Genomic DNA, 24,396 nt, shown 5'->3' with positions numbered 1-24,396 from the left:
GGGATTAGAAAGAGAAACAGCAGGTATTAAAGAGCATGTTAAAGAACATTGCAGTGTCTTAAATCCTGATTTATAAATGTAATCAGGAACTTAAACATTCATGGTGGGATTTCCGCAGTTAATCATTGGTGGTCTGGCTTTGCTATCATCAAAGCCTTGGGGATAGACTTTTTAATGGTCCTTAAATCAGTCACATTAAAAATTTTAATCATGATTCACATTAATGTTCAGGCTTAATATTGGCATTACTATGCAAGGCTGTTTGGTCCGTATCCTGCAGGAGTTCAGGCACCATTGTATTCCCTACCAGATATACCTTCTAAGAGCCTACACACATCAAACAAGGGACCCAGCAGTACTAAATGAATTTTTTTTCCCTTCTTGTCCAATTTGTTCAGATTTTTAGGTGTAACAGTAGGATAACTGTAAAGGAATAGTAGGATAATTGTAGAGGAGGTATTTTTTAAATGTGTTCATGGGGAATGATATGAAGAGAAAAACCTAAGCTGGCTCTCTTAGAATTCAGTTCTTTGAAAGTTTTTTGAAATTGTTGTATTTCTTAAATCACGTAGGAAATCGGCAACAGAATCAGTGTAGCATGGATAGTGCTAATGTGATATTAAATTCAAGTTGCTCTATATGTAGTTACTGACATGATGTATTTCAGTTTTTTGGTGTAGTGACACAGTTTGTCATTGCAGTAGGTACAGTAGATTGCATTTTCAAGGAAAGATGTAATGAGCCTTATAACTTGGCAGAGAGTTCCTGAGACTATTGAAATGGAAAGAAATGGAAATATAACTTGGCTGTGTGAGAAATTAATTTTGACTGTATCTATTTAAGAAAACTCACCATCAATGAGCTCATTAAATCTGATGTTAAAATTTACATCATTAGATTTCAAAGTCAGCAAGTGGACATAATTATTTAATGATGAGTTTCTCTGGGCTTTTTGGGCCATTTTGGAGAATGAAATGAATTGTTTACTTGACAGACAGGTGGCTGTATAGTGCTTATGGCTGATTTTAACAATATGTGACAGTAAGAAAAATTAGAGCTCATTAACATTCACTCAACCCAGTGTCTGCACCACTGATCAGTGCTTGGACTACTGTATGGCTTAAAATGCTTAATGCATCTTTGTTTGACAGGAACCAACTGCTGTTGGAGGGGAACGTGGATGATCTGATAGCTGGCAGAGTGAAAATGGCCTGCACTTATAAACAAGGAAAATGTGAATAACTGGGGGGCAGAATGAGTGAGGGAAGTCTTTCAAGGCTTGTGGTGATTGATGAACTATATTATGGTTGACACACACATTCTATGTTTTGCATAAAAGCGTTAGCATCTGATTGAGCGGAAAACCAGGGGAAAGCGAGATTGCCTATGTGATTAGTGGAAGGTAATCAGCCATCTGTTAGGCATAATGCACTTACTAAAGATGAAGATAGAAAGCATATGTGTGCATGTGCTTACACAGGATCTCTCACCTTTTATACAAGTAACCATGAAAATATAGAACTGTATATGAAGAACTAACACAAGGCAAAAAAATACTCTAAATTAATCTATTTTTTCTATCACCAGAAAGAGTACAAGCTTGTAGCTATATTGTGTAGATCATAAATGCGTCCTTTCAGCAGTCCGAAACAGTAGCTTCAGAAATGACAGAAACAAATAATTTGAGGTGTATTTTTTTTAACTAATGACATCATAACTCTCTCTCTGATTGTGATGATGAAAATAAGGCTATGCCCTGAAAATATTCAGAGATTAAGTTTTTATTGATCAGGACATTTGAAAATGTATTTTCAGCTGGTCACCTGCAAATTTAAAATCACCTAGTTTATACAGCTATTCCAAGTACATAAGGGATTCGGTTCAGAAGAAAGCTAGAGTCTGGTGTAGCATTGCTTGCCCATCTAAAACTGTCATTGATGCTATCAGGATTTTGTGTTGTAGAAAACGAGACTGAGCTTAGCTTTTCATGTTTAGGAAGAACTTTAGTGGTGATAGAGGTCCTGCTTAGAAGGAAATGAATCACTTTTTTACCTCTTTTCAAAAATCATTTTTGCATAGTAGTATATAAAGAGCAACTCTAAAAAATATATTCAGTTTTAATATGTGTTCTAACACTTATTATAATGTTTTACAATTCAATATCTACACACCTTACAAAATCTGGAAAAACAAAATACTCCAGAAATATAAAAAAATTCTAAGGCCAGCATTTAAAATCAGTCACTCAAAATATCAAACACCACAATATGTGACCCCAAAGTATTGTTTAACTTGATCATCCATTCATACCATTTTTTAAGCAAATGTTTTAATCCACTAGATGACAGCTTGGTATATGGAATATTGTTCTTAAATACACATTTTCAAATTTCAAAATAAAATTGGTTTTGCTGAATTTTATCATATGTCACTGATGGTACATTATGCAAATACTGGAACTGCTGAAGAAGGACTTGCATGCCCTATCTTGCTGTTTCCACCTTCCATGTTTCAGTATAAAAGTAATATCCTAAATACTGGAGGAGAAAGGGTACAGCTAGAAGACAATAAATGCAAATGTCTATATGAGAATGGAGTGGAGTGCAGCTAATTTAGTCATCTTCAGTAGTTGGTGTCTTAACAAAATGTTGTGAATGCAGTCCTCTGCAAGGCTGCTGACTTAGAAATATGGAAGTCTGACTTGCACATGGTCAGTAATCCAAAAAGCAGAACCTACTTCTGACCAAAAGTATTTTGGCCAGTTTTATAACTCCTAAACTGCTTGAAGTAGATATGCCTGTGAGGTTTGCTGTTGCTGCTGGGGCTCGTTTGCTATTTAGTATTTCAACATTAGAACTTTGTAAAAACACCTCTGTGGCAGGGATTTTCCTATTTTCCTTCCATATCCAATGCCTGAGGGTGAGCGAAGCTTGCCCTCAGCGCCTTGCCAGTGCATTTCATAGGTCGGTGCAGGCGTGACAGGGGAATTATGTTGCTTTGCCACAGTTGCGGAGGAGGTGGGGGGGAGGGATGGTGGGGTGGAGCTTAAGGTTTCTCCAGCGATTTTAGGAGCACTCATGTGAACGTGCCGCTTCAGTGCCAGTTTTTTCGGAGAGTGCGGGAGAACCTTTCAGTTTGCCTTTCTCCCAGCCTAGTTGGATGATGATGCCTTTTTAATCTGCCAAGAAACAATTTAATGAATCTGCGTCCTAGTGTTTGGATTCAGTCATTTCTAGCTGCAACAGTTTCTCCTTTCAAGCATTTGTGAGCTTTTTAAAGCTTTCCCAGACCTTGCTAATTAGTATCCACACTGTGTTTTATTACCTCGTAGGAATTTTTTTTTTTAAGAATGTGAAAAGAATGATCTGTTTTAAAGTTTCTCCACATTATTCTTACTTCAAGTGTTGCAAATTGTTGTGATCTGGCAGAAAGAAAAGGATTCAAAGGACTTTAAGAGCAACTAGGATTAAAGAGGCATTAGCTGTAATGCTGGAGAGCCAGTATATAGAGTGAAGCACATCGTAACAAAAAACAGGTCAGCAGGTTCCTAATGGTTACTAATTGCAAACTAAGTGTATCAAAGCTAGAGCTACGCTCTGCATGCAGCACGGACTAGCTTTTGTTTGCTTCTGCAGGAGCATGTTTTAATTTCTGTTTGCTAATTGCTTTAATGTCCTTACTAGAGCCGAGTCGTGTTGCAAAACTCCTACCGAGTGCCAGTTTTTTTGTGGAAAAACTACTTAGCAAGTGCTACACTTCCTGTGTTTCTGTATCACTTTTTGATTCAGGACCAACTACTTTGCTGGTAGGCATGTTTAATTTGTTAACTATAAACATGCAGAAATAACCACCACACGTGCTTCACCAAAATTTCATTTTCAGGAGGAAATAATGTAAAGAATATGCTTAAAGTAATAAGATTGTTTTGGCTGTTAGAACAATTGATTTATATGCTTTAAGACTGCGGCTATGATCAGCAATGTCCAAGACAAAAATGTTTTCAAATAGAGTGATTTGTCTAACAATGTATTTTGAGTATTTATGGTAACAGAGTTTAAGTTGAAAAACAGGCAGTGTAAAGAGATGGACCTGAAAAATACTCATCATCCTGAAATGTTAATTTCGTACCGTCTTGGTGCAGAGCTTTTCATTGACACCGTTTAAATCTGCAGTCTTCAGAAATCAAACTAAAAGAGCTGGCAATTGTACAGCAGGCACTGAGAATGATTGGAATCTTCTTTCATTCCCTTTTCTTGATTGCAGTGATAGAAAATTTTGTTCCTAAGTGCCAAATTAATATTCACTGGCTTAATATCAGTTCTAAATATTGGTTTGTGTGGGTGATACATGTGCAAAAGATAGTTTACTAAGTAGTGGCAGGACAGGAAATAAAATCAAATTAACAATAAATGTAATTTTGTTGTCCTTCCTGGCTATGATAAGTATACTGGTGTTTGGATACATCTTTGGTACTCTCACTGCCTGCAGGAGTAATCTCTGGATGCTGAGACTCCGCTTGAAATATTTAGGAATATAACTTAGTAGTCACAGTGTAGTTGATTTAATAGTGAAAGGCACTGGTTTCTTTTCTGCAATCTTACTGCTATTATGCTAAAAGTTAAAATGCAGTCTTTATAGAAAAGAGAGCCTAACTATAAAAACTTGGAATGTTGCCCAAATTAATAGCTGCATAACTGAGTTATTTGCAGTCTTAGCACTATGGAAAAGGAATACAAGCAGAAGTTATTAAAATGTAGTTGAAGTATTTCTAATATGCACTGATTAAAACAAAGAAAAAACAGCTTTAAAAGGACCTAATCTTCCTAATTCTCTTAAAGTAGACTTACTGAATATAGCTTAGGGTTGGAAAGTATTGAAGAAGCAAGTAAGTGCTGGTATAAGGTTTAGGGAAGTTGTATGTCAAAGGCAGGCATGTGTCAAATTTGGGTCACTCCAAAATTAGGTAAAAAATACATCTCCTACTGAATGAAAGTTTTCATAATGCTTTAGGTACTTAGCTCCAAACCAGGTCCATGCTGTTAAGTGGAGTATTTTTTTGTTCCTGGGCGTAGGGTTTATGGCAGTCTTCTGTATTACATACAGCTAGAGAAAGAGCTACAAAGTAAAACGTTTTATCTATTTACTTTTCCCAGTGAACCTGGTAAGTGTATATTGATGAAGCAGCTTTTGGGCTTTAATAAAGCCATGCTTGTAAAATGGTGTTTTAATTTTAGGTACATATTTTGACATTTGGAATTCTTATCTCTCTTTTGGTAGAGTTGCTGCTTATTGCAACAGTTCTTAATCTAAACATAATTATAAGAATTTAAACTTCAGACCTAAAATCTGCCTACAATAAATCAACAAAGTGTCCTCAATAGTTGCTTCAAATTTGCCTTCAAAATTTTTGTTGTACGTGATCAATAGTTAAATGGACAGTTTGGAAATTTGAATAAAACTTGAGATATTTTGTGTTTGGTCATAAATTTAAAGCCAAGCAGTATGTTTTCATATGTGTTAGTTCACAAATACCAGTCCTATATTAACTTGTGGAGTTCAGTAAAGTTCTGCTAGTTTTGTCAATGCTCAGTTTATTTATCTTGCAGTTGTAGCAAATCAGCACATATTTTTAATCAATGAAAACTGTCATTTCCAAGGTGATTGTCTGCAATGAGAGAAAACCAGTATTTGTTATTTTTCTCAAACAAAGAAGTTGTTCAAATCAACAAAGTTAATTTGAACAATTCTATTTATTCTTGAACATCTAGTGTGAATTTTCAGGATGAAAAATTTATTTAGAAGTACAATACCTCTCAGACATTGCCATTTACTCCTTGTCTTGTGAAAGTTTTTGCTGTAAAATTTGGTCTCATAACAGCAATCTCTTTTCTTTTTAACTTTGCAGCTATTTTGGAAAGAACTATGGTTTAGAGTTTCCCATGTTAGCCATGGATGTAGCACTTTCTCCCATGAGAACACAAGAACTGGATCCCATGCCATCTGATGCATCTCCCATGCTCATAAACATGACTCCTACAGTGGAACAAGATGGGGAAGAGGATGTCATGAAGGAGCTTGATTCTGGCCAGCAGTATGAAAAGCCACCTCCTCTACACACTGGGGCGGATTGGAAGATTGTTCTCCACTTGCCAGAAATTGAGACCTGGCTTCGGATGACGTCTGAAAGAGTCAGGGATCTGACCTACTCTGTCCAGCAGGACTCAGATAGCAAGCATGTGGATGTGCATCTAGTACAGCTGAAGGTAGGATGAATTTTATACTGCAGACTTTTCAGTGAAGGTCATTTGCTCAACTCTGCTACTAGTAAAGTAAAAAAAAAAAAAAAAAGGGCTTTTCATAACTGCCATAGCATGTCTGACAGCCTGTGTTAAGAAGTGAATTAAATACTTTTCAGGGAGATAATAGGTACCATATCATTCTCAGATTTTTTTGCAACATTATTTACTCATCACTTAATTCAATGGTCACAACCATATTAATGAACATGTTCACATTTGAAGACCAGCTAATACACTAACAGTAACCTGACCAGAGATCTCAGAAGTGCCCAGAAATATTCCCACAGATTTGAATGGACTTCAGTACCTAAAACTCCCAAATCTGTGTCCCAATAAGCATGGCTGCTCATTTGAAAACTAAGCAAGTTTCAGAAGCAGTAGGGTAGAAAGGTGGTCTAATATCTGGCCTTTCAGTCATGTAAAGGTTACACTGGAGATTGAGCTCAGGTGGAACTACACACAGAATAGTAAATGTGTAGATTTTTTTTTCAAATCTGAGTCTTGGTAAGAAATATGAAGTGGTAAGATTCAAGCAGTTACAGCCAGTAAATCAACCTTTTTTTTCCCCCGAGCAACAAAATGCATTAGCAAGACTGGACTTTGTCCCCCCAAAATCTACATTTTGTGTAAACTAAAAGAGCAACAATCTCCTTTCCCCCAACCTGTCAACTGAACACAAGTATCTTTAAACAATTATCTCTGTCTTGGTCCCAGATTTAAATTTCGGTGTTGAATCTTGAAAGATATTAAGGAAATTCAAGGTGAAATTCAAATAAATAGTGTCTGGGACTCTATGTGTACTTTCATTTGCATGGCTTGGTTTGCTGCAGCAGATGAAGCATGCTTTTGAAGGCAGCAAACAATCTCCAAAAATAGCAGGCAGTTATCTCTTCAGACTGAGCTGTCTTCGGAGTTGCATTCTGAGACCTGTTTATGTGAACATAGTCTTCCTTCATACTCAGTGTGATGGTATTTTATTTGTATTTATTTTAGGACTGGAGCTGTAGGCTCTCTTAAAATACAACTCTGTGTAGCAGTGCTAACCATAGAGCAATTGTACTGTAATCAAATAGAAAGCTGATCATGAGTTTTTTATGGTCCCACTGTTTTTCTGAAAAATTTGGGGTAGACATTGCCAGCTTCTGATGACATAAAGGGCTATGTCCACAATGTGCAGTAGGTTTTTAGCAAATATGCCTAAAAGATATTTCTGCAGGCAGACATACCAAATCTTCCTGGATTCGGTGCCTGTTTTGATCTGGAATTGCTTGTGGCCGTATTAGTGCAGCGCTGAGCTGAAACTAAAGGGCTGTGGAGCTTGTGGATGGTATTTGCACACAGCTTTGGCCTGTCTCAGAGCACAAGCTGAATTAATTTGTGTCTGCTTATGAAATGAGACTATTCTGTACATATAACTCACCCTCATACATCCACTACAATTTTTCTTTCCAAATGGAAATCAGTGAATGAAGAGCATTCCTCATGGTTTTCTCCTTTTTAGAATTTATTTGTGAAGTTGCAAGAGTCAATGGTATTTCTTAAAATACTTTCCTAATGTTTTTTTCCATGTAAGTAATTGCTGTAGCACCTAGGGATTGTTTGGGACTAGGAAGAAATCTGGTTTAATGCAACTGTAAATAAGGACAAAAGAATAACATGAAGGAATCTCAATTATCTGCAAGTATCTGGCTCATCAGCCTGGAGGGGCCTATCATTGAGGCTGTCAAGTATTCTGTGTACAGACCCTGGACTCACAGGGAAGTGCTCTTTTCCTGTGTGTTTATACATGTGTGTATCTGTGTCTGTACATGATAATGACTTGTATTTGAAGATATTTTTAAAATATTTGATATATTTTTAATTTTCTCACAAAGTAATGTAAAAAGAAAAAGTTTTCAAAAACTTCTGAAGTAGTAGTAAAAAAATGCAGCAGTCTTAAACATATTAGGAATACAGAGCTTCTGTAACCTGCTTACCTTTAAGCCTGTATACAGAAAAAAAGAAATAAGACTGTAAAAGCAAGTGTTGTGGCTTTTATTCAGACTTTAGATATATTTTAAATTGTTTATCCTTGTATCCTCTTACATTATATAACTTAATGAAAATTGGCTAAGCAAAAAACCCAAACCATACCCTCATATAGATCCTCTTTTTTTTTTATTTCTTCTGTGCTCTGTTAATTCTCCTTGAAGGGCTCCTTCCAAGTGATCTGGGTCCTTCTGAAATTGTTGTGCCCAGGCTGGACACAGGGCTCAATGTGAAGCTTCACCGTTACTGAGTAGACTGGAAAAAGTATTTCACATGTCTTTCAAACAATACATATCAGTTTAGTATTTTCTTTTTTTCACAACAGCAGGAGATGTTTGATTCACATTCAGCTTGTGATTCACTGTAACTCCCAAAATACTTTGCTCACTATGGGTTTTTCACCTCTCTCTATTATCCATTTTATCTGTGAAATTTTACATGTAGGATTTTGCTTTTGTTCATTTTTTTTTAAATTTAATTTTTTTTTTTTTTTTTTTTGTCTTCCATTTCTCAAGTGTGTCTGTGACTTTTTCAGTTCCAAATCTGTCTTCTGGTATGTTTGAAGTATGTGAAGTATCTCCTACAAGCACACATATTGTTGTCATCTGCAAATTTAAGAAGCCTTCTCTCTACTCTTTTGTCCAAATCATAAAGACAATAATGAATGATAAAGACTCAGGATAAAAGTCTGTAACATAATAGAATATTACGGTTCTGAATAGAACTTTTGAACTGCAAATGTAGGAGTAAGGCAAACAATTTTTCATTTTCTCATATTTTGTTTTCCTCAGCCAAGAGAGTTCCAATTCCATTTTCATGCAGCTTTCTATTAATTTTGGATGCTTAAAGTTGATTTCCTTCTTCTGCCTGTCAGTTGGCTTGTGGTGACAGGGCTGGTTTGAGGATCTAGGCCATAGCAGACTTTTTATGTTATTCCGTGGAAAAATTGCTCGGCAAACAGGTCATCTCTTTCTCTTGTGAATATTTGCTCTGTATCCCTGTTGCAGATCTGTCTGTGCTTCTGCTCTTTCTGTAATCAAGACCATTGTTTCTTTTTCATGGCTTGTTCCCTGGTGATTTTGGTGTTTGTTGCCAGTCTCTTTTCATGCTACAAGACTTAGGGCTTTACTAGCCACTACTGATTCATTGAAAATACTTGTTTCTCTCGCTTTTGCAATGCCCTTTCTCAGAACTAGCTATGCAGCATGAGTGGGAGGCTTGTCTTACGCAGTCCCTTGGGAAATTTCCTGGAAAGCTCAGCTTCACATGAGTGCTTCAGTAAGCTAGATGCATGAATCATAACTCTCCAGGGTCTGGAATGCCTTATATTAGTCATTTATCTGGTCATCACTCTTAACTGAAGCTCTACTAAGATGCATTTACATCTCTCTAACACATTCACTGTAGCTGTTACCAATTGCAAATATTTGTAAAAGAGATGAAAAAAATTATGGTTTTACTACAAGCAAATCTAAAAGTGCTTTCTGTCCTTGTATTGTGTTAACCTGCTGAGATGTTTTTGTGATCCATTTAGCTTTTTTATTCTGAATAAAATATGCTTGCTTTTACAGCAAATTCTTTCTTGGAATCCTCCTGAGGTCTAACTTGGATTCATGTCCTATTCTTCTGCTTTACTTTATATCCCTTAACCCTCTCAGGGAAGGATCTAATGTTTCAACTCATTGATTACTGCTTTCTATCTTTTGGAAAAAAACTGTCATTTTGGGTGATCTACTATAATCTTCTGTATTTGAGATGTCTGTTAGCTTCTAACTAATTGTGGAGTAAAGCACTCCACCCCTGCTTTGTGACTTAAATGTCTGAACCATGTATTACGTATTTACATAAAACCAAACACATTTTATGCTATGATAGTGTCTTTAGATCTTTGCGGACCACTGATCTTTTCTCTCTTTCCAAGTAGAGACACTTTAGTCATCTTTTTCCAGGATACCTGGGTCAGCCTCAAACATCTCTTGACTGGATCTTTCTTCTTTCCTTCTGACTCCTACAACAAAATTTTAATGAACTTTGGGTAGAGGTAAAATATCATGTAACCATTATCCTTTTGCTATCTCTGTTTCCACTTTTTTGTGGGTCAAAGAATTTTTAGTTGCTTTTCTCCTTTTATTTAAATCCTGGATAAGAGAAGAGTGTAAGTAATTCTCAGAGAAAGATATTAAAGGGCCTTAGTTTCTAATATATCTGCTGTTAGATACAAGTTATTTCTTTTTTCATTCCATTACAAGCATTTTGAAAAAATGTAAAACCAGGGTACTGTAGGTGTCTTTCCCTCTCATCCCCTCCTCTTGAATTTAGTAGGGTTTTATTGAATAAAGAGTATTAAATATTGCTGGTTTTATTGAATAAATACTGAAGGGTGGACCAAATTACTTTTCTGAGCACTTTTCAACTTTTCTTTTCCTATATCAGTTCCTTTCAAGAGCAAAAATCAGTTTTGTTTTGTTTTGTTTTTTTTCCAGATGTTAAAATAAGTCACTTTGGAACTCAGAATGTCTTTGTCATAATCTGTAAAAGGACTTATTCAATGCTAGCAGCACTGCTGAAGTACCACATCTACCACATGTCTTTCTGTAACATTAGAAACAGGGCTATTCTTTCTTCTCACCTTTGGTTTGATGACCCTCAATGGCTTTATTACTCTGAGGCTTGTGACAACAAACCTTGCTGCTGCAGTTGTACAGCTTTTCAGCTGCGCTATCTAAACCACCTTTAAGTGCACAGATGAAGTTTTCTAGAGTCTGAATCTCTAGACTGTACAGACAACTGTGTATTATAAGAGAACTTGGAGAAGCATTAAGCCTCATCGTGTTACCATAATGTAATCGATATTTTACAAATAATCACAGAAGATGTTATTGGCGGTCTTTACAGAAGGTTGTATAGATGAAGTTCCTAGTGGAAATACTGTGTGGACTGCTTTATCTTGACACAAGAGATAACCATTATACTCAACAGGTGAAAAGAAAACCTTAATTGGAGAGGTTGACTGCAACTTTGTTCAGCTGTTTTGCTTGCCGGCAAGATATGATCCTGATCCTTCAAGTGAAAGGTTGCTATGCAGATTTATGAGAGTTGTTATTGAAAAGGAGGTGAAGGGAAATAATGACTCAAATTCATAGAGATGTTTCTCAGAAGACTTCTGGGTGTGCTTAACAGTTATGTTTCATGAAACAAATTTCTCTGACAAATAGTTTTATACCTTCCACGTGTGGTGTTAGTATGAGTGTCTATAAAAGTAGATATTTGACTATAAACTATGACCTGTAGCTCAATGGAGACAACTTAAACACATACTATTTTATTTAGGTCTGAGGATCAACAAGTTGTTGCACATCAATTTGTGGAACTGTTGTTATTTGCAGAGAGTCTCAGGTCTAGAAAATAGGTTGAGAATCAGTAATATGGTAATTATTTGATTTTGGCACTATTAACAATCCTGTACTAAGAAGTCACCTTAGGTTGCATATGAAATAAAATTAGTTTAAATATCATTGAAATGCAATTCAGATAACAAACCCAAACATTTAAGGGTGGTCTGTGCAATATGATATCGCCACCCTGAAATGTGATTTTCAGTTTTTGAGAACTATTTTAGATTGTCTATAGCTAGAAGACAGAATGTGCACCCCAAAACCTCCTAAAATGAAAGTGGACTATAACCACAGGGAAAATGTAACTTCTTTCATACTGAACTAGTTAACATGTCCTAAATGTGTAGGACTGCATCTCGAAGGGAGTCTCTTAAACTAATGACATTTGACAAATTTCAGTCTCCTTAATCCTGTTAAAGCTGTAAACTTGTCTGAGAAAATTAAGCTGAAAAGTTTAAAGTTTGAAGGAGCTTGAATGTTTCAGTTGAATGCTGAGGGGGATGGAAAATATTCTCCATGCTATCAACAAACATAAGTAAAACCAAAATTACTGAAGAATTTTTTAAAGAGCATTTTCTTGACAAAGTCGAGGTTTCGGTCTCCAATGCAGATTTGAAGCAATTAAAAAATTATTCAGAATCTTCAAACTCCTTGTTAACTTTAAATATAAAAAAGAAAGTGCTAACTGCAGCTGTATTGCAGACTCACAGTTCTGAGTATCAGGATTTCTTTACCGCAAATTTGGTAAGAAAACTTTAGTTCCTGGTTCTTTATGTAACATATGGGATATTTTTGTGTTAGATTATTTCAAGGAAAATAGATACAAAATAACTTTGCTCTTATCCTCCCCCCCCCCCCAATCCAACCCAAAATCTCATCGGATGACAGGTCATGTTTGTGAAGCACTTAAACACCAAACAAATAGTAATTTCTCTATAAACATATCATGTATTACACTGCTTTTTATGCATAGTGATTCCAAAGATTTGACAGTCTTTGTAAATTACAATCTAAGCAACTGCAGACTGCAGATGCGACTTTTTCTTTTTTTTTTCTTTTTTCTTTTTTTTTTTTAAGCCAGGAGGCTTTATACAAATACAACATAGCCAAAAATATGCTACCTGCCTGGCTGCAAATCAAAACGAAGTTTGCTTATGGAAGTATGGTGAAAGGCTGGATAATAAATACATTTATCTATATGGAACATTGCCAGAGAAATATATTTATATAAACATGTAAAATATGTTTATATTACACTGGTATTGGTGAAATGCTTTTTTTTTTTTTTTTGGAGGGAAGGGTTAGGGTTAAGAGCACATTCTAGCTAAGCCTCTAGTCAAACGCTAAATTTATTGTGCACTTATCCCAACAACCTCAGTGGGGCAACTGTATATGCCTTAATTCACCTAGCATTTAACCAATGGATAATAGGATTTCTTTGGATAAAAACAGATTTGCTGTGGATTTTTTTTTAACTGTTTGTAGGATCTACCATATTTCTTATATTCAAGTTATTTTTCAGACCAAATATATTATGCACTCCAAAAATGTCAGGCATTCATAAGGAACTCTACAGGAGGAGTTGATATATAATAATATATATTTATAATGCTATAATGATAGCTTGATAAGTCTATATATTGGCAGAACATATCTGCTATATGTATAGTTCTGTACTTTGTAAACACAAGATTTCATACACAATTTAAAGGAAGCAATTGGTTGGTTAAGAGGTTGTATTCTTATTTAGTTTGCCTCTGAAGAGCTTGGTGGAATCACAGCATTCAGTAGGGCAGTTGAGTGTAAATGCTGGTAGATACAGATTAACCCTTCTGAAGCTGGGTTTTGCAGGGGCTACCCTTTACTTACAGTCCAGGCTTGAACATCAAACATCTGGGTTTATTAGCTTTTCTTATTTTCTGAGTAGTTGAATGTACCTACATTTTTTTTACTTTTTAAGTTTTCCTCTGTGCCCTGAGCATATTTCCCTGTTTTGGAAAAAAGCCAGAATGGCAAACATGGAGTACCAGAAATAAATCCATGTTTCTCAAACTCTATCTGGTCAAGCAATCACATTGTTTAGAAGCCTTCCAACTTGTATGTCATTTCTACAGTCTTGCTGAGATTGATGTTTTTAAGGAAAAAGATGTGACTTGCTAACCGCACCTTAACATGCTTTACTACAATAACACCATGCCTATAAAAGTCACCTTTGTTTTGTAGCTTTTAGGCTAAACTCTCTTCTGCCTGAGGGGAGCAAACCCACTTTTTTTTCACGTCCCTCAAAAATTGTCCTAATCCCTTGGCTATACATTATCAAACATAAACAGAGACTAATGCTCTATTCTACACAGAGTGCAATCCTGGAGGTGTTAGGCAAAATGTGTGCTCACCTACCAGGTCAGTGCCTTCAAGGATGAAAATGATGATCAAGTGAATGTCAATTTTCTAGGTACTTAGGTTTAGAAATTAGGTGCAAAGTTGCCCAGACTTGCCAGGACTGTTGGTAGTGTGAGCTCAGAAATGCGAAATTTTAGGCAGCTGGAAACTTTTAATGGAATGACCAACAGAGCTATACCTGTGTTATTTAGATATCTATGAGCTAAATGGCAACTGAGCAAGATGATTCAGGACTGCATTGTTGCCTACCTTCTGTCCTAATGTTTATTCTGCTCTGACCATTAAAGTCTGTTAAGAATGCATTCTTGAAGGTCCAATCTTAAGTTCCTGATGGAAAAAAAACCCCCAACTGTTCTGATTGCTTATAACGTTTCTCAATAAATACATGAATGCATTAGATTACTGCTAGTTATATATTATTGTCAGTGCTGAAAGCATTTTTGGTGTTACAAATATTTTATACTAATTGAGTATCTGTTAAGCCTATGTAGGCTTTTACATGTTTTTAACTTTGAGTACCTGAGTATTGCTAGTGACTGTATTGGTTTATTAATATTCAGACAATCTGTTTTTCAACAGTAACCTTCGAAAAAACAATAAACACCAACATTTGTAATCTAATTTTAAATTATGATCTAGTGTAGTTGTAGATAATACTGCAATTTTGAAATTAAATTTTGTATCTTTAATGTTTAGTTAATGCACATGGAGAATTATTTTTTTTAAAGCATATAATGGTAGGTTAAGAGAACACTTTTAAAAAATTAGGTGGATTTAAACTGTGCCATTCAGCCTAATAGAAAAAAAAACAACTTTCCCCCTCTCCTGCTGGTATTGTTCAGTCTGTGCAAATACAATGAAGTAAAACTGATTTTCTTTCTCTGTAAGTATTTAGTAAACAAGTAAACAAGCCCATATTTATGCAAGCCCACTGTCCTCTAATTGTCTGCTAGGGTACCATAGGAGACATAGTATGAACACAGAATGAGCATACATACTTTACTGGAGATTCAGTTGCCTTTGAAAGAAAGCTGGTTGTTATTTGAGGGATCATATTAAGATGGCTGCTGGTTAGAATATAATAAAAGGATGAAAGAACTGGGAGCTAATAAAAAGAAGAAAAAATGGAGAAACCATAAGAAACTCCCATCTGTTGTGATATAATTTCTGAGTAGAAAAGTGAGAACTACTTGGTTAGTCTGGCGTTAGTTATCTATGTATCAAGGGAATGAAAGTAGCTAAGAGCTGGAAAGGACTTAACTGCTAACTCCAGTAATAATGGAGGATCTGGCTTGCATAATTTATCAGGATAAATGAATAAATAATAAATGTTACAGACTGTGCTGGACCCTTTTTAAGCTTGGACTTTCTAGAAGAGCAGGGAAAGGATACCAACAAAAAAGATTGGAATTACTGCTCTTGTGACAAAGGGACTTTTGAATATTCCTTGGAATGGTAGAAGACACCAGCACTGGATATCCCTTCTGGGCTTAGGCAAAAGAGATTTTAAAAAAGAAAAAAAAAAAAAAAAAAAGGAAAAAAAGAAGGCATAGGTTACCTAATGACTCATTTGGGGTCCATATGCATGGCCTTTGGAAAGGAATTGTGAACAATGTGTGGAGCTTCTAAGCCCTCCCCTGAATGCAAGGGTACAGATTGAACAGCTCTTTAAATCAGCTTGAGTTTCTTCAAAGCAAACCAGTAAGGATACACTGAGCAAAAGTACTGCAACCTGTGACGTTCCCTCCAAGGGAGTGCTCTTGTTGCAAAGGTAGAGATGCATTCATTAGTTTGAGCAATGTATTTGGACATAGAAGGGTAATATGTAGTTCATGGTTGTGTAGATATTAAGAGTAGAGTAGCATCTGCAATGCTATGGAGGTCTTAAGGTTGTCCTGAAATAGACATTGGGATGATTCAGCAGTCAGAAGACTCAGAAGAAAGGTGAACATTTGCTTGTGAAAAGGGAATTGGAGCTCTAAGATGAGGAATAAAGTGGGTGTTTTACCATTCTCAGTTTCTTAATCTAGTTCTAAAAATAAAACCTCTGCAAAATCTCACTCATTTGGTTATCTACACTTTTGAAATATATACTTATTCCAGAATTTCTGGTTTAGATCTCAGCAATACATGAATGCATGTAAGTGTGCTCTGACCAAATATAATAATTATTTCTCCCTCTTCTCACTTCACATTGCTACGTTAAAATATGCTAATACAGGCTTTAGAAAATGAGCTAATGTACTCCACCAATGGTCTCTGGAGAAATATTAAAGTAAATATCAAATTCCAGCACAGATGTTACCTATTACAGTCTTCTCTAGTCTGTATCCTAATCTGACTCAAACACAAATGTTTGCTGGATATAAAGATGTAATGATATAAATAATTTTCAGTATGATGAAAAAATATTGTATGTTAAGTCATCATGCAAATTAATTAACCAAAACATTTGCTGAGGGAATGTATTTTGTTGTTTAGTATACGTATATGTGATGATAATAACACCTAGTGATGTCCAGATTTGCTGGAAAAAACTAAATAAATACTATTTCAATGGTATGAGTAAAATTTAGTAATGTCAACTTTTAAAATTAAAGGTCATTGACACTATATCATTATTTTTATTTGAAAGTAAGAATGCCAATAGGAATTTTTATTAAGGTAGCTGTGACTTGGTTGAAAGAATTTATTTTATAAATATATATGTAAATACATATCTACGTGTATGTGTGCATAAACAGAAGCATACACACAAAAAGCAGTGCCACATAAATCCTCCTGGTGATTTTTTTTTCTTGAGGATTTCTTTGAGTCTATATGTAGTTTAGAAGGTAGGATATTATCATGTTTTATAAGTCATCTAGTTCTGATCCGCATTGTGAACGTTATGTTTACAGATGTTTTCTTGCTTTGCATATTTCAGTAGGCTTTGTGGACATATTTCTTATTAGTCATACTGGCAGGGTTTGGTGCTTTTTCAATTTATAATTCCATGTCACATAATAGATATCTAAAAACTATAATATGGCATAAGGGAGCAGTCAAAGAACTGGCACAGAAAATTGCACAAAATGTAAGGAATTTTTTAGTTTGCTTCATTATTATTAAAATTGCCTGATGGGCTTTTATTATGAGAGAGCTGACAGAAGAAATTTCAGGTTATAGAATCATTGCTGTCTGAATGCCTGAAATGCAACATGAATATTTCAATAACATAACACACTTGCGTTTTAGTAAGAACAAGTTCCACAAATTTGTGGTTTTTAAATATCCTTGGATATTTGCCTCTCGAATTATATGAATTGTTCCTCAGAATGAAATCCATTTCTGTATAGTTAACCATTAAAAAGCCATCTGTGAATTGACGTGATTCCTTTGTAAATCAATTAAAATCTTACAACTAACAAGCAGTAAGTACAGTAAAAGGGTGTTGTGTATTTTCCTGTGCAGAATGCAATGACATGTCTGTGTAGCTATGTTTATACATTTAATTAAAAATGTTGCCCTATTCATAGTACCCATCCTGTGACTGAGGTGTGAGATGTCTTCTGGAGGATGGAGACGAAGTTCATGTGGTCTTGCCCAAGCCTCATCTGTTGTCCTGGGCCAGTCTGGGAACCATGCTGGAGCCTGAGCTTTTCTTAAGGATTGCTCTGGAGCTTGGCCTCATTGTTTGCATCTAACAAATATAGCTGTGTGGCAAGTCTGGGCAGGAGCCTAGGTTCAGACTAATGTCTGACTGATGTTGTAGGTGTGGTGATGTCACCTTCTTCAGAAAAGGTATAAATAGACAATAGATATTTTTTTCTTGGATTGTTTTATGCTTCCTTGAGTTGTGTGTAAAGAAGCATTAGCAGTATTACATACATACATCCAAAAGATTTGATCTGAAGATTTTAACATGTTCCATGTAACTGTCTCTAGCGACATTGTGCAGAACCAGAGACAGATCAATAAGCTTTCTTTTTGAACAGTAGCTGAACCATTTACAATGGACTGTGCAGAAACAGGGAGGAAAAGGAGAATGAATACCTACCAGTTCCATCTGTTAAAGCTTTATAAATGCTGTCTCCTCTTTCTCCCTTTAAACAATTCCCTGGAGGAAGATAATAGCTTTTGTGGAGTCAGTTATGATTCTAGTCCTTGCATTTCCAAAGATGGAGCACTTCTTTTTTTGGAAGTGTTTCCATTTCTTTTTGGAAAACACATGTAATATAGAAGGCATAAAGCAGCACTGCCTTAGCAATCATAGCACTCCAAAATTCTGACAGACCTTTCATAAGTTTTCACAAAATATAAAATCTACTGAATCTAGTAATACATTGCAATTTCCCTTTCCCATTGAGCAGTGTACTCGCTTTTCATAATGTGTATTAGCTGAGAAAACACATCTCGTATTTCAGTGGACTCTATTGCTTTTGCTCTCCTCAGCTGGCCCTGCAACTGTACCTGCCCTTACCTGTAGCTACACACTTCAAAAGGGACTTAATACAAGTTACAATATAGAGTCTTATCTTTTGGTGTGCCATTCATCTCTTTGCATTCTGATGAGTACCTTTGCTTTTGATCACAAATTATGCAGACATTCAAAAGGCGAGAAAGCAAGTAACGTTTCTGCAGAATAGGTTCTGTAGATTTAATCATAATTTATCTGGTAATGTATAGGGAATAGATTATTTTATATGTGCATTTCCAATGCGATTGTGATCTGACATTCTGAAATATGCTTTTTTTAATAACTGACACATATATATAGGGGCATATATGTGTACATATCATGTTCATAATACCATAAAAGAAATTCAATGCCACTACTACTTCTGTATTTGTATATCCACTTATTCCTCATGCATTTCTGTTTTTTCTCCAAGATTCTTTTGAATTATCTGCCCTAAAATACTTGAGCTACTATACTACAATTCACTGTATTACATCATTTAATTCGTGTGTGTGTGTGTAAGATCTCTCTGTTTGCACTTCACCTCATTCTTCAAAGTTATTGAGGGCTACTCTATGTTTATATGTCTATTTAGTACACTGACAGAATAAAAACTTCTGACATTACAGAATATTGCTAATGTCTTTTGGGAAGCAGAAATCATACTCGTAGAGCAATGTTATACTGTAAATGGTGCAAAGTATCTGTACTCTTGGATACAGTAAAGTATCCAAATGATCCCCAGAATAATAGAAAGGAATTGAATTTTTAAAGCTATTAAGCTGTGTGGGATGAGTGAAATGGTTTATACACCACTCAATCAGCTTGTATGAAAGGTATGGCTGGAATTTGTCACTACATCCCAGCACTGTCCAGCAGCTAGAAGACAAAATCATCAAATGGATATCTGCAAAATTGTTAGTCAACTCTGCTCTAAAAATCATAGACCTGAAATACTAAACTGAGTATTCTTATTTGCTCTTCAGCAGTTATTTTGAGGCTACATTTTTAAGAAGCAAACAAGGCTAGAAAACTGTTCATTAAATCCAGGATTTTTGAGGTATAAATTAATTTCACAATCTGGACATTTAAGAATATTATCAGGTATCCTGACACTCATTATAAAATAAAGGGAAGAGGGATATTTCCAAGGGCAGTATGGTAGGATTTGTATAGATGTGGTACCATTTAAGCTATCCTATGTTTTCTTTGCTGAGGTCATCTGGACTTCTTTCATACAGCATTTATAGGGACTTCCTGAAAGTTCAGATGCCTGGTTTAACTGTGAAGACCGGGCAGTTTGTTACGCATTTGTTTGTCCATTATCAGGTGCAGGATCCCTTCTTTACCTATTTTTCACATGGGGTGAGCATCTTAACTTGAAATGGATAATTTTGATACATTGGATTAAAATAGCAAATGTTACACAGTGCATTACCTGTAAACGTGTGTAACCTCGTATGGATTCTTGCATATGACAAACACAAATATAATCTTGTCTTCAAAGAGGAGTTTAAGTATCCACATTTATGAATCTAGGCCAGCAGTTTAGTACGAGGGATTAAAGCAGAGGTAAATAGGAAAAGTATACAGGGAAAGGGAGCCAGTCTCTTTTCTCCATAGGAACAGTGCACCTCTCGTTATGAATAGCATTTTTTTTCTTTCAAAGAAACACAAAATACTGACAATATTGACAACATCAGGTAGAATAAGTAAGGAATGCTGAAAACATGGGGTTTTTTACCACATTACAATTTATATCCTTTTGATTTTCAGCTGAGATCTGCAAGAACAGCTTTCCTGACTCAAACCTGTTCCAGATTCTTTTTTGATCCTAATTATGAATGAAATACTTATAGTATCTCTCAATGTCTACCCCTGTTTTCTCTTTGGTGTTTTTTTTTTTTTAATGCTAAGGAATAAATAAATGCAACATTAAACTAAATGTTTGAGTGGCATAGACTTCATAGTGAGCTCCACTGCAATTTAAGCCACTGTTCTCAGTTTTGTAGTTATGGTATTTGGGATTGATTTGTGAATTTTGTGCTAGTTCCTAATTTTTAGCTGGATTTTCTTTGCTACTGTGTTGTCTTATATAGGAGATCTGAAAAAGATAGTAAATCAGAATGACAGGGCCACACCTGTAAGTTGTTATAGAGGTTGCTGGAAAACTTATCAAGGAAAAACTCATGTTATATAGGTATCTCACAGACTGCTGAAAAAGACTTTTTCCTCTATTCAAAAGAATACATGTGTTGGTGTGGACCAGCTCAGTTTTATTTTGTTAGGTTGTAAATCAGTTTCTAGCTATTGGTTGCTAGCTTTATTTTCCAGCCTCTCTCCTCTGTTTTCTTTTCCTTTCTGCTCATTTCAGGTTCTCTTTCTCACAATTTCTGTCTTTCAAAGCTTCCATATGATTCTTGTCCTTTTTCATTTTCTTCTTCCCGTTTGTCCTTCACCAAAGCATATTGCCGAGTCATCTGCTACCATGCTGAATTGCTACTTCAAAAAGCTGTTCTTTCTTTCTTAACCTGGACCAATGCCACGTTGTATGGAGAGGGCAGGAGCCTGCCAGAGCACATGTTTAAGAAATACTTACTGCATTAGAAATGATGGAGGGAAGTAGAGGACAATGCCATTCTCTACACATGGGCCTTATTTCATTCTAGTGCCTTTTTTTTTTCAGTCTGGCTTTGTGTAATTTCTATGACAATAGAAGAGTAAAAAGAAGGTTCAGTTTAAAATCTTTAATACCTTTGCTAGTATGCTCAAAACAATGAATGCATAGGTTCTTAGGGTGTAGGACTTGCTTCTGCTTCAAAGAGTTTCTAGTATGGTTGTGGTATGTTCCTGCAGCAAATTAGCTAGTCAGTGGTTGACTGTGTGTGTTGACACGTGGTCCTGCGTTACTAGAATCTGATCTTGCTGACTTTAATGGAGGTTTTATACATAGTCTTGCATGTTGCCTTATTAAAGACCAAGATTCAGTTGTCATAATTGAATGGATCTTGGTTTTGTTGCTTTGCTGTTTGAATAATCTGGCCTTGAATAAGAAATACAGCTATTAGCATTTATAGAAAGGTGGCAACTTAAATTTGGTAGTGAAAAATGGCAATTGAGAAAGAACTATAAATTAGACATCTACAAGAATTTCCAAGAATTCTCCATTAAACTGCAGTTATTAAATGCTTCAGGTCTTCTTTGAAGGCCTCACTTCATCAAACTGTTCCAGGCAAGCAGACTTTACTCTTTTGCAGAACCAGCTGCAATTGGGAAATTACCCAGTGCATAGAAGCCTACTTTACGAGGGCCAAAATGAACAAAAATTAAAAAAGCTACACAAAGTCAAAACGTCTGCATTTAGTAATAGACGGAAAGCCAGAGAACTAATGTACATTTAGGACATAGTTTTGCAAACGTGCATGGCAGCAACCTTATGTTCCTGGGAAACCCTTGAACTGTATGGAAGCACTCAAATGCGGAGTTAAATAACACGTTTGAGTTACTTTTTAGCATGTAAATAACATGTTTATAATGTTGTACCTTCTTGAGTTATTTTTATAAAGGATTAAAATGTCTTTATTGCATTGTACCCCTGTTAGAGAAATTACTTTTACAAGGTACACGTTTTGTGTCACGAAGTATTGTAGGAAAATCTTTGTAATTTATCTTCTTGGTTCACTCTATAAGAAGATAAAGGACATAAATTATAAGTTTCAAGAATATTGGCTTTGTGTGTAATTAATTGCTTTTATTATGTACATTAATTTTCTTTTAGTTAGTTTTTTCTATTCATAAAGCATTTGTGAGAAAACCATGCTAAATATAGTGTCCTAGAAAGCCAGAATTTCTGTAAAAAAAAAAAGGAAGGAAAAAAAAAAGCCCAACATGAAAACCCAGAGCCTTTGTGCAATAGTCTTCAGTAAGAATGTTTAGTAACTTCACTATTAAATGAGACACTTCGGGTCCGGTTTGCTTTCCAGCAGGCAGATCTCGGTTGCGGTTGTGCTGCAGCACCACCTAGTGCTGCCCGGAGCTGAAGGAATCCGAGCAGCTGCCGTTGCTGCTGAGGGGAAAAAAAAACAAAAAAGGGAGGGGAAAGAAAAAGTTTGTTATCACATGCACAGAGCTTTGGAGCATCAATAGTAATTTGCAAGGTTTTTTTAATGTTTATCTAAAAAAATCGTTACTAATGTGTCAAATTTAACATAATAAGATTTACTAAATAAAATGCTTGATCTTGCATTGGTAAAGCTGATACAGAGCCCTTAGAGAAACATGTACATTTATGTATATACTTACATTTATAAATATTTATACTGGTACTCCCTTGAAACGTTCAATTTCTGCAGTGCTTTATATGAGAAAAATAGCAGCTTGGCAATCCTGCTAATGGGAGACAGTGTTTAACTTAAGGGTGCCCCTGAAGATGGAGATGCTTATAATCCCAGAAGTTTCTCCTTGGATACAAAATTACAGCTTCTCCAGGTCTGCATGGGTCATTGGATAAATTAATGTTTGTTGGTTTTACCCACCATTTTAAAGTTGTTTATACAGTGCAAGTTAGCATGATCACACCCACTGTATACTTGATATAATGCAGACCAGACGCACACAATGTGACTTGTACTGAAGTCCAAAATAAACTGGTAGCAAAATCAGGAATAAGAACAAGTTATTTCAGTTCCACCAATCCATGAGACCACTGCTGTTATCATCCACTCACCCTCTCAGGCAGTTCCAAGGCAAGCTCTTTCTCTCTGTAATAGCACAGTTCTTTTACCATTTTGTTTACACTTCACAATTTATTTTAATAAAAATGAGCTTTTATATTTTGCAGTAAGCATTATTACAGAACAAGTTTTCTGGAAGAGGTGCAGACATTAATCTAAAAGCATCCTGGAAATGTAATATATCCAGCATGATAAAATTTTAGCATGAGAAATGCCCTTATGCATTAAGTAGACTAATGGATTTTGTTTAAATTCCTTTGATAAGTTAATGACCATCTAAATATCTAACATGTAAATATGTTTCTAATTAGAAACACAATAAACTCCTTTTATCCGAATGTACTCATGTTTTCCTTCACTGAAAAAACAAAACCAAACCAGTGAAAAAGATGTAAGATAGGCTGAACTTTAAGCTCAGAAAAAGGCTGATTACATGAGCTGGCACGTATCCTCAAAAGCATCTGTGCTCTGTCTTAAAAATCTCTGTGTGTGCTTTCCCTTTTTTTTTTTTCCTTCTATGAAGCCCTATAAGAATTATTCACACATAACACATACAGCTGTGCACATCAAACCCTAGTAAGAAGCAATGTGAAATATGCAACAAAATACTGTACTGATTTTGTGTGTGGGATGAATAAGGGGCTGACAGTCCACTGAAGCAGTGATAAGACCAAGATTTTTGAATGCTCAGTTTCCCCTTAGCTCTGTTTTCTTTCTGTGGCCTTGGAACAATATGTGCATTCATTTAACTATGGAATAAAACTGTGTGGTCTTTTGCACAGTTTCATTTTGCTGCAACTCAGATGGACTGAAAGAACAGCTGAATAACTTCATATTGAAAACTTAAAGGTCATGAATATTGGATGTAACAGCTGTTTCCATTAAAAAAAATTGAATGATGTAATCCTATTGCCTAGAAATGTCTGGAATGTGACAATCAGTCACTTGGAATAGGAGAAGGAAAACCAGTTTTAACCAGCCTTTCATTTCCTAGGAAAGACCGTGTTTAGAGTTTTGCATGATTAAATCCTTCAGGGCAAAAGCTAAAACTGTCATTTGTCTAGCTATTTATTCTCTGTGAAATATTAGAAATGCAGTTT

The 24,396-nt window shown here is 35.6% G+C and overlaps 1 protein-coding gene across 5 annotated transcripts in view; it reads left to right on the top strand.

Moving 5' to 3' along the window:
• AKAP6 (A-kinase anchoring protein 6) overlaps nt 1-24,396 on the top strand; it is a 291,528-nt gene that overhangs the window by 52,855 nt on the left and 214,277 nt on the right. For 4 of the 5 annotated variants that reach the window (XM_069784017.1, XM_069784016.1, XM_069784015.1 and 1 more), the window contains exon 2: nt 5,906-6,263. In XM_069784017.1, coding sequence (XP_069640118.1) covers nt 5,940-6,263 — 324 coding nt within the window. In that variant the 5' untranslated portion in view covers nt 5,906-5,939. Of the gene's footprint in view, nt 1-3,116; nt 3,536-5,905; nt 6,264-24,396 lie in introns of those variants that run through there. The other variant, XM_069784014.1, reaches the window with a different exon arrangement.

The sequence above is a fragment of the Haliaeetus albicilla genome, chromosome 5, assembly GCF_947461875.1.
Source record: "Haliaeetus albicilla chromosome 5, bHalAlb1.1, whole genome shotgun sequence".
NCBI classification, from domain to species: Eukaryota; Metazoa; Chordata; class Aves; order Accipitriformes; family Accipitridae; genus Haliaeetus; species Haliaeetus albicilla.
This window is presented reverse-complemented; position numbering and strand designations above follow the sequence as displayed.